Source organism: Sipha flava, unplaced genomic scaffold (genome assembly GCF_003268045.1).
Source record: "Sipha flava isolate LNK unplaced genomic scaffold, YSA_version1 130_pilon_pilon, whole genome shotgun sequence".
In the NCBI taxonomy this organism is placed as follows: Eukaryota; Metazoa; Arthropoda; class Insecta; order Hemiptera; family Aphididae; genus Sipha; species Sipha flava.
In genome coordinates, this window is record NW_020271756.1 from 1,302,024 (window position 1) to 1,314,023 (window position 12,000).

Genomic DNA, 12,000 nt, shown 5'->3' on the forward strand with positions numbered 1-12,000 from the left:
GAAAGGAACATAATAAGCTTTCTCGAGTCGTCCACCTAACGCGGATCCGATATCGACACTTGGATTCCGTGACGGACATGACGGTGTTACACGACACTCGCTTACCTTTCAGGTCGACCAGATTGTAAATCTGCAATGATGACGTGTCCACCTGCTTCTTGACGCCACTGGCCACATTGCTCTCGGTGTTTCCCATGTGGTCTCGCGGCTGACACTGACCACGGTCGTGGTCACGACCGCTGACTGTTCGGAACGCGTGACGAGCCGGTCGGGACGGACACGGGGGGGAAACGGACGAGAATAATATACAACGATATGGCTGTGTAGTACGCGGTGTGTACGACGTGTACTGTTTGGGCACCGGTTGTTAGGTCGAGGCCGGGCGAGGTCGGATTCGATCGTACTGGAGAATAGATGTGCCCATCGTAGACTCGATGGCTGTCGCGAGATTCAGCGGTCGACCCGACGACGCACGACGTCAGCCTTGAGGGAATGGCCAGGGGCGTTCGCCGTGGTGCCGGGCACAGGGTGACACGGTAACCTGCATCCGTTCGTCGCACAACCGAGCCCACCCTCACCGACCAACCCACCCGGCGCGTATATCGTTCGTAGTTTGATGTTAATGTAAGAATACCGTTGCAACGGTGCCTAGTCGGTTGGACGACGCGTTTAACCGTTTGTTATAGTTTTGTTGATACAAGTTCTCGGTTGATGAGGTAGTGAGGGGGCGAGTGTTTCTCTTTCCTCCCCGTTTTATAAAAAAAAAACTTCATATTTTTCCCAAAGTAATTTAACGGGTGTCGATGTCGTCGACTAATAAACATTCTATAACATATCAATTAAGAGTATTTGCTAAACGAAAGTGTATGAAAACCATAACTTTTATACCTTTTTCAATATACTCGGGGTAACTGTACTTTAATAATTCTTCGAAAGCAGAAAGATGTACGAATATGATAGGTATTGAAAATGAAAATATTAGTTGAACATTTTTTTTTCGATTATTATTTTGTACTATGTCATGCTGTCACTTTTTAGATATCTCGGCTACGGACACTTAAGTTTGAATTTTGATGAAGATGATGTTATTGCATTGATGTTATTTTTATAATTGTTATTGATGAGAATCAAAGAGTAAATAAGTACCGATTCAAAGACGATAAAATTGTTAAATGGATTCTGTTATTCATATTCGTATAGTTAAATCGTGTCGTTATCACAGATGAGGATTTTATTTTTCGACAAAAATTACTAAACTACTTTCAGTTATGAATAATATTTTACTAAACGCATAACGTAGACATAATATTATAATGTAATGCCTACGGTACGCTAAGAATCAGTCTTATATACAAGTGACCCTGTTATTATAACACATAAGACGTAATTTACCCATTCGCAGAAAAAAAACGATGTTGTTTTTATTGCACAATATGATGTTACTTTATGTACATTATTGAATCATACTCAACACACCCCAATAATCAATATTTTATACAATAAACAATTAATGTAATCTCAATAATAAACCATTTAATTTTCAAATATATTCTCTGAGAGTGCAATCTTCGAATTGTATGTTTATATGAAAAAATGATTTACAATCCATCAAAATTTCAGATTGAGTTTGTACGGACCGGATATATGTGTACATACAAAATCGATTCTGTGGAGTGTCCGGAAATATTATTCGTTTTGGTGACTGTAGAACCTACAAGTGCCTATCGTTCTGTCGCTACCGCGATAACGATGAAATGTTCAATGCAAGTATGAATAATTTTCATTATATATAGTGGTTGTGTTTTCAATGCAATACGACACAATGGGTGGAAATCTTCGAAAATAAATTAATTTCTCAGTATAATGAAATTTTCATCACGTGGAAACCCTTATGCCCATTAAGACGCTGGCATTCCTAGTTTAAGAACACAATACACAATAGTCATATAGAATAATTATTTATTTGATTATTCTAACAGTACCTACATAAGCGTCTGCCAGTTTAACCAGGAATTGTACGCTTGGTACATGTGCGATGTTTTTTCGTTATTGTTATGGTATTTTTTACTTCATCAGTGTAAAATTTGCAAATTCGTTTTATTTATTCTCTATATATTTATATTATTATTCAGTGTTTTTTTTTCAATAATTAAAGTCTAGACTTGATTAAACACTGAGATCCTATCTAAAGTGCGAAGTATACTTTCATTTACCAATGCAGTGCCGGCCCTAGGGGGGGTAAGTGGTGCGATCGCACCGGCCCCGCGCTTGTATGGGGCCCCACAGGGATATATTTATGGAGGGGCTAAGGGGGCTTCAGCTCCCCCTCCCCGAAATCCAGGGATTGTTTATTAAGTCTGCTTATTATGTCCTATCAGATGTAAATCGTAAAACTTCAATATAATTTTATAAAGAATTATTAGTAACATCGAACAAGTTATTCATGTAAAGGATCTGACGATTTTGATTGTAACAATTATATCATTGAGATCGGTTCATTGTGTTTAATTTTAACGTACGGTACTGCTACATTATTGCAATTTCGATTTCTTTTACCTAGAATTGATTTACTGATATACACGCGTTATGGCGTCTCCATCACCGTACAATTGTTATGCAAACCCCTATAAGCTAAAAAATTTTCGAGAAATGACGGTGACGACCGATAACACTATCACGGTGATCGGTTTACGTTGTATAGTTGTTACTTGTTTTTGCTATTATAGGTAAATTTTGTATAATAATTTTCCAACTTTTGTTTTTAATAGGCTGAATTGGGGAATTTAAATTGGATAAAATACCACAGCCTCCCTAAAAAAAAAAAAAAATATCTAAATACGCCCTTGGGCCCCACAAATTATATATTATGATTATTACTTAATTTGTAAATAAAAATAATATAGTCCCAGTACGCAAATGGCCACTCGCGTGGTCATGTGGTCTTTTCAGTAAACGGGTTGTTATCGATGAAAATTAAGATGGTACCAATTACCCATAGCTTTGAAGTATTATACGCACATAGTATGTAAAATTGTTTATCGTCGATGACAGTTCGAAATACAGTTATAGTATATATTTAGTTATGTAATAATACGAAAAAACATAGATTTATATAAACAATAATTGTTTTAATTAATAAATTAATATATTTGTATGAGGCCCCACAAAATTCTGCACCGGGCCCCGAAAACCGTCGGACCAGTACTATTTACCAAGCTAATTGCATAGAATTACGTTCTTAAATCATTTCAAATATCATTATTAGATTATAGATTTCGTTTATTGGATAAATACAATTAAAGTTTTTACTTACAAAATTATTATTTTAGGTTCTGAGCGGGCAATGATGAGTGATTTTTGGGTTAGAGGGATTATTTCGATCATCAACTTGTATTTTATTCTGATAATAAATGTTGTCTAGTTTGTGCCTTTGGAATGTGATTTTTGGAAATCTGAAAAGTTTTTTGACAAATGAAAAAGAAAAAACAACAACAATATTTACGGTACATGAAAATCGAATATTATTTTCTCAACATATAATAATCGTAGAAATATTCATTAAATATGAATATTATTATACCCTTCTATAAAGATTGTTTTATTTTATAATATTTTGTAAAATTTATCGCTGGTTGACATTTTCATATTCTTGTGTTGATTTTTTTTGTAAAGTTTTCGAAAAGTTAATTTTTAATTTGATCAATAATTTTGAAAATTGAAAATAAAATGTTTTATTTACTATATTATATATATTCTTATTCGTTTAAGAAAAACTGGGAAATCTTTACTGATAGTTTTTTATCCAAATGTTTGAATTTTAAATGTTGATCAAATTTGAAAACAATCTCAAAAATTTGTTTCATTTTTGTTAGTGAAAATATATAAAACTTTCGGTATAGTTTAAGACAACAATTTAACATTAGATTCTTCACAAATTTTAATCGCCGGCAACGAAAAAAAAAATGTTATATGTAAATCACACGAAAAATAGTATACGTGTATAGTAAATCACCCGAAAAACTAATATTGATTCTGTTATTATCATAAGGTAAACGGATATTAATACAATATTTCAAGAAGACGGATTCTGCGACCCATTTTGATTATATAGAATCAAGCTTTACTATTCTCGAATAATCATCCTACACACTCTTCCGCATCCACCAGAATCTCTATCGCATATTACCTTATCCAAAATGGCTACCATGCTTACCTATTAATACCGTATCCATTTACCCAGGTATTTTGAATAAGTCCGCTTATTGGCCCCAATACTCATTTGGTCGTGAAGCCCGTGCGCCTGACATCGCCAGTAACTCCGAGTATCATTTTTTACTATTCTCGGCCAGAGCTCACACACTGTCCTCAGATACCTAATTACTAGGGCTGAGAATTTGTAGAAAAGTGCATTTTTTCTTGCTGATTATAAATCGTAGCTTTGTAAGTACATAATTTAAATTATGTAACTACGAATCCATTTACGCAACTTTTATTTTGCATTTTTTTTTGCATTTTTCTTGTTTTTAATTTTTTAGGTCATTTTTGTGCATTTTTAGATCATATTTTCCTTTTTTAGTTAATTTTCTGGTATTTTTAATCAAATTCTAAAGACTAAAGACTAAAAAAGGTACCTAAAAATAAATATATTAAAGTTTTTTTTTCTTATTTTAACAAAATATATACTAAAACATAGTACATATAGAAAAGTCAAATTCGATTATTTTTCTTAATGATTATTTTTTTTTTTTTTATTAAATAAACATTTATTTATGCATTTAATGTACTAATGTATAATACCTTGTATCTAATAGTAATATAAATATAAAATTAAATTAAAAACCATTTTATACTATAATCTTTGGCATTTTATATTGAATTTTTTCGCATTTTTTGCATTTTAAGTGCATATTTTATTGCATTTTTTGAAATTTTTAATGCATTTTTTAAGGTTCTTTAGTACATCAAATTCACAGCCCTACTAATTACTGTTTCGTATGTGTTAACCATGTATGACTCATTATTATATTTGTTGGTTTAACATTAAACCATAGTGCTTTGTTATTTGAAGTCCTTTTAACTACCGAACTACGTTAACTACAGCTACTGTTGCTGTTGTCACAGACGTCAAAAGTTCAAGAATTTATTCGTCAACGATGTATTTGTGTCGACTCTCTTGCGGGCCGTCGCACTAAAAGCGTAAGAAAAATAAATTTTGACGAAATTGGATACCAAACATCAATGAATTTCGATTGAACGATATTACTTGTATTGTTGTTACTCTAAAAATACCAATCGCAGCAACATGAAACATTTACCTAGTACTAATATTATGTGTTGCTTATGAAATACGTTGATAAATTATTTTCCTATTCATGGTCACATGCAATTTTTTAAATTTTTTATAATTTTACTCGGAAGTAGCTAAATAATATTTTTGAATTGCGTTTTTACTATTTTTGTATATTGTAAGCCTTTGAATATAAAATATCTCATGAATGGGTCTTAGTACAATGTAAAAACATCGACTATGTGCACGTTTATTTTTTATAAACATCGGTCCGTAATGTTTCTTGACCCACAACACGGTTGATAAAGAACGAAATAAATAATAAATAATGATATAGTGTGTAATATTTATTGAATTCGTTCTTCAAACGGTATTAAAAATTCGCGTTCATCGATCGGCATTTCAGTCGCGAGTTCATAAATAAACAATCTCTCTGGATACTCTAGAACTCGCTCGACTATATGTTATGCATAAACATACACACGTATACACACATTGTAAAGTGTTTAATGTAATTGTATTTAAATCTATGGGAAAAGTGTGTTATATACATCAATGTATTAAAATCTGCAAGTATATACGTACAATGTTCTAAATACGAGTATTATAACGTTTATAGATAAAACAGTAGAGTGCTTGAGTATTAAAACGTTCAACTCTGCGTAAAAGTGTGTTTATAAGTACCAATATAATATGCACTGATTTTCGTTATTTTTGATTTCTTTATTTATTTAGTAAATAGATCGGTCATGAACATATTTTTGAATATAGTGGGTAGTTTTGGAAAATTGTTAAAAATGAACGAATCATGCCCTTGAATTTATTTTAATTTTAAGCCAATTCAGAACGGTATTAACTTTTCCAAACATAAAATCCAACTGAAATAGAGCACACGTAATAGTCTTCGAAAAACAACAACATGACGTGTATGATACTATTTCGTTATTACCGTTCTGTTAAAAATATTTTGTCACATGGAGCATTATGTTTTTTCTCGACCCGGAGAATTAATTGATAATTCGATAGTGTAATGGTTCTCTTTTCGAGTTTTATAAATTGATAAGTATAATAACGTGCGAATACATGTGGTAAAAAGAAAAGGTGTTATTACTTGGTCCTGATTAATAAAAAATTAAAAACGTTTTGAAGAAAAAAAAAATTAAAAAAAAATACTATAAATTATCTAACATGTTGTAGTGACAAAGACCTTTTGTTGTAATTTATCACGTTACCTTTATAACATTAAATCAAATTTATATTTATGTAACAGTAACCGCAGGTTCTCCCACCAACACTCATATTTCTTGCCGAGTATATAATCTCAACTAAGGTAATTTAGTAATTCTTGTTCAAAACTTTTTCTCCCCCTTCTCCGTTATACATTCAAAAGATTCCGAACGCCAGTTTTGCATTTAGAATGCTTGCAAATAATAATTGTAGGTACGTAATGGTATTTATTTTTATTTTTAACGATTCCATTTGTTTTTAATAACAATAGTTTTTTTTAGAGGTTATTTAGAACTGCAGACGTAACATAAATTAGTTGAAAAAACGAAATTACGACAATTGCAATCTCCTCTACACATTGTAGTTTGCTCGATTTCATTTATTTATTTACCTAAGACACAGTTGTAGGTATAAACGTATTACGTTTTCACGTGGGTAACTTTTTAGAAAAAAAATTTTTATTTGTATATTGCTGAGAATAAACTACCGTAAAGTAAACTGGTACGATAGCGGTGGTACAATAGAGTTTTTTTTTTAAAAAAAAAAAACGTACGATAGCAATAAATATTAGTCACATTGTGCGTGTATTGCGCTACTTACGTTTTGGTAAATGTTCAACCTAAAACATAAAATATAACACTGCGTCTCGTATACGCTGGACACTTTACGCTGTCAGATTTCGTACACATGTCCGTCATGACACCGGTACAATATTCAAAACTCATTAGCCGACCCCATCGTTGTTCATACTGTTACAGCATAGTTTCGGGGTTACGATTTATCTAGGATTACGGAAATAGACCGCACACGAGTGTTTATTGTCAGACGAATGAACAACAATGCAAGTGATTTCGTAATAAACACCAAACACTCGTCCGTGTGTTTTATTTAAATGTGACTGCGAACATTGCCGACGAGTTTGGCGTGCCTGGATCAAAATGAGTAATTATTGATTATTTCAAGTTTTATTTTTAATTGGACAGAAGAGCAGTTGGACCAGAAAATATTGTTTTGTATTCGGGAGCGTGTGGTACCAGAGGTTAAGACGAACAATAATAAAAAATGTCGAATAATAGAAAAACAATAATTTATTACGGAATTTCGCCTTATAATGATATATTATATGATGATATAATGATAATGATATGATATTATTATTATATATATATAATGATATGATTGATGGTAATAACATGCTTATAATTATAATTATGTCTAATAATATAATGTTATTATATGGTATTAACGTGTCTTTGGATTTTACTGAAACCGTCGAGACAATAGTGAATCCCAGAGAAGCGTTTTTATAGTAAAGAACTGAAATAAAGCACACGTAATGTTCTTCGAAAAACAATAGCATAACGTGAATGAATAACCATACGGCCATTAATAATAAAGAAAACGCCGGCCTAGCATAAATATATTCGGGTTATAATGTAAAATTAATGGTGGGCGTATGAGTCCTTAAAGAGGGTTGGAGCAATGGCGGTCAAATAATTTTGTCAAAAAATGAGGCTGATTTTTCAATATGAACTTTGATCATTAAAAAAATATGTCATAGGTTAAGGACATAAGATCGCTTTATTATATAATTTTACTAATTTTAGTGGTGAAAACTAAAAATAGGTTTAAAACTGTTTGCAACATAGTTTAGTGTATATTATTAGTAGTTCGTTATTTTATTCTTGAACGTTATAAACACTTAATGTCTCATTAGCACAAATAACGAAATAAAAGCGGAACATAAATTGTTTTTAACGTCAACCGATGAATTGATAATTAAAATGATAATATTATAACAGAATATTCTGTGAATATAGACAGCACTCTGTATACATTATACATTAAAAATGTATAAGAACTCTAGGTATTATCATTATGACCGCATTAACAGCAGCTTTTTACTGCATACTGCGATTGTTGTCCTAAAAATTATACAGTGGAGAAAATCAAATAATTGGTTTTAATATAAGTTGCTAATATACAATTATGGGAGAGGACGTTTCCGGTTATTTTATCGGATAACTATTATTTAGTATAAGGACAATGATATGACGAAAACTGTGTTGAAACAAAAAATTAATATCTTCAAAGATAATTTATCTCCATCAGGACAATATTATGGGCCACCTGGTATGCATATGATTCTAGTATTATAAAAAGAATATTTTCGATCCTAACTCGATCGAATTGTGAATCAAAATAATTGTAAATATTTGTCGTTACTATTAATCGTACACCGATTCAAAAAACTGTTACAACAAGACACATATAAGGAACCTGTAGTTACTGTGCGATATTTGGTACCAGTATCACATTTTTGTTACTTATTTTTATTTATATTTTACTGTCCACAGCTTCTCTAAAACTATAATGAACTTATTTCGATTAATTAATAAATAAATAAATTAATTAAGGCATTATTCCTGCAAAATTAAAGCCTGTAAATATTTCAAGACGCATGGTAGTTAAATATGATTATTATTATTAATACAATGTTTTGTATACAATAAACACTTTCATGAAGGTTCACTGCAGATTTGCTGCCATCGATCGTTCATTTTAATTAATGTATGTGCAATATAAATCATCGAATATTTGAGTTGTTTGCAGTAGTTAATCTCGATTGTGTAAACTTTGTCGTGAACTACAACGTTGTACTTCTCCACGAGCATATTGTGTGCATGTTCGTGCGCGCACGTGTGTATGTGTGCGCGTGTGTACGAATGTGTTTTATTACATATTCTACATAAATCTTGATAAATAACATCATTCCGTATTGTAGCTGGTCCCCAACTTTCAACGCAATTATATGCATATACTTGATGAGTTGAGCAAACACAGTTATAATAATTGGTTGCGTTGGAAAAATAAACACTCGCGTTTCGGATGACAACGTGCGATAATTGTGGGTCGGTAACCGCGATAACGTGATTATATAAGTGATTTATTGTTTTTGGTAATCTCGTATCGATCACAGTTAAAGGTATCGTAAGCCGAAAATATTACCCGTTTAAATAATATTTACTTTTTAATTAGTAATTTTTTTTTTTTATTGCTGTTAAAGTTTATTTAGTTTTATGAATTAATCATAGATATTACCTTTCTAAATCATCTAGTTCAAAGGTCCTTTACATTAAATAATTTCAAAATTTATGTACGCACTAACAATTAACTTTCGGCAAAATATTTTCAATAATTGTACTATCTAAGATTATAGAAAATAGAATATATATATTAATAATTCGTGGAAAATATTATTGACTGTAAATTATTTCAAATCAAATATGTATGTTTGTTTATGGTCATCCTAAAAAATTGCCTATAAGTCATTTATAAAACGAATATTATGAAAATTAAAAACAATACCAAACATTTTTTTTAAGTTTCAATATACCAATAATGTTTTTATAATACAACTTACGAAACAAATAACACTTAAGTTCAAACTAGGAGGATCCTTGTGGTTAAAAATTGAATATTCATATAACGCATAATTTCCCTCGATTCATCGTAAGCCATTTTTAATATATCTATGATAAAATATTATGTAACATAATTTTGTATATTTCTTAAAACATATGATTATAAACGCATGGAATAATTTATACACAAAAATTAAATTTTAAACCATCCGTTGATTAATTGAAATAATTTAAAATTTTGATGAGGGAAATGTAGAAACAGGGAACTATTGTATTGCCTACTCCATTTTATTATTTCCTAAATTATGATATATGATCTATACGACCAGCCGAAGAGCTATACCTGTGTTTAATTTCCTATTTAAAAAGTTGGTACGTGAAACTTTGGTGCAGATATGCCACCAGGAAAAGTGTACGTTTTAAATAAACATAATAAATCATCGTAAACCCACTACGATCTTCGTTCTATTCAAAACATAAATGGCGTAATAATTTTCACATTTATTTCCTATATTATTTTTGTTCGTGTATTACACTTTAATTATTTATATTACATTTTTAAGTAGATAATCGAGATAGTGTAATAATGTACATATATTAGTGGTGCCTAACCGCGATAGCGAGCGAATTTACGTACAAGCACAAAATTTGTAATTTAATGTGCTTATAAATTAAATAAATATATCCATTTGATTTTTTTCTTTTATAGTAATGTACCTTATCTAAAGTATTACTATTCTAATTCTATATTTCAAATATTACGTATTCATCATTGACTTATAAATAAACTGAATCAATCGTAATATTTTAAATTGAGTTGATTTTTATTATAGTTATTATTATTATTTTAATAATTATTATATTGATATTACATATTCGTTATCGAGCTTATTGTAATTGTAAATTTATATATATTAAACGAAATATAATTAAATATTTGAACTATTTTTATGTTTGCTTTTAAATTATATATCCATTGAGATATGTACTCTAACAATGTGTATGATTTGATATCCAAAACTATATATAATCCTTTAAGTTTAGGACTCTAGAACATATTTAATGATTAAAAATTATTTTCTTAAGCTATAACACTATAATTGCTTTTTCAGAATTTAATTCAATAAACGTTCAAATTATTTATTAGGTACTTCTAGTTCTTATTTTTATTTTCTCCAGTTGCCATATTTTTCAATTGGTTAAAAATTCAAGCCTATTTGTTGATTTTTTTTATTAAAGGGAAACAATATACATTTTTAAAAAAATCCAAATGGATCAAGTTATGGCTGTCGACAAAATATTTAATCAAATGATAAAAGATTATGTATAAAACGATGACATTTTGTTATTACATTACAGTAGGAATTTCGCATCGTTGAAAATTGTGTTAATTGGGTAGTTCTAGGATACAAATTTCGAATGAATATGAATGAACTTATCGATAAGTCATTTAGTCGATGGTAATTCTTAATTGTCAACTTTTTTCTTTAAAAATGGATATATAGAAAAAATGTACACTCAAAAATCGTTGGGTAGATTTTCCTTTATTCTTCAAACAACATTTAGTTTAATATGTTATATAAATATAAACTACTAGCTGACTCGAAAAAACGTTGTTTTGTCATATAAATTACTTATAGAGAATATTTTGCTAGAAAAAAAATAACTAATATGATATAGGTGTGCAAGGATATGGTATTTAAGTGGAAGAGGTATGGGGTGCTGTGAACGGTGACAAAATATAAAAATGATAAACATTAAACATTTATTTTTTTTATAATTTACTAAAATTGATCCATTAAATTTATATATATCACTATTTTTGATAATATTAGTAAAAATCAATACCAATCTCTTATGCAACAAAGTGTACAATAGGGTGCCAGTTACTGATGTGAAGAGAAAATTTTTTGCTAAATTTTTTAAAGTGCGGACCGGAATTTTGTTACAATACATCTAAAATTAATGTCTGTAAAATTTGAACTTGATCGAACTTAACTAACAGGTGGCGACTTAAGCTCAAAGTTTTATGGAAAAGAGTAAAATGTTGGTTTTTGGTAT

At 30.1% G+C, this 12,000-nt stretch overlaps 1 protein-coding gene across 4 annotated transcripts in view; it reads right to left on the bottom strand.

Annotated features, from left to right (window-relative positions):
- The window catches only part of LOC112694564 (transient receptor potential cation channel subfamily V member 5), an 89,016-nt gene extending 88,593 nt beyond the window's left edge, over window positions 1–423 (bottom strand). For all 4 annotated transcript variants that reach the window (XM_025570076.1, XM_025570077.1, XM_025570075.1 and 1 more), the window contains exon 1: window positions 106–423. In XM_025570076.1, the coding sequence (XP_025425861.1) occupies window positions 106–196 (91 nt within the window). In that variant the 5' untranslated portion in view covers window positions 197–423. The remainder of the gene's footprint in view (window positions 1–105) is intronic.
- Window positions 424–12,000: the final 11,577 nt, after the last annotated feature.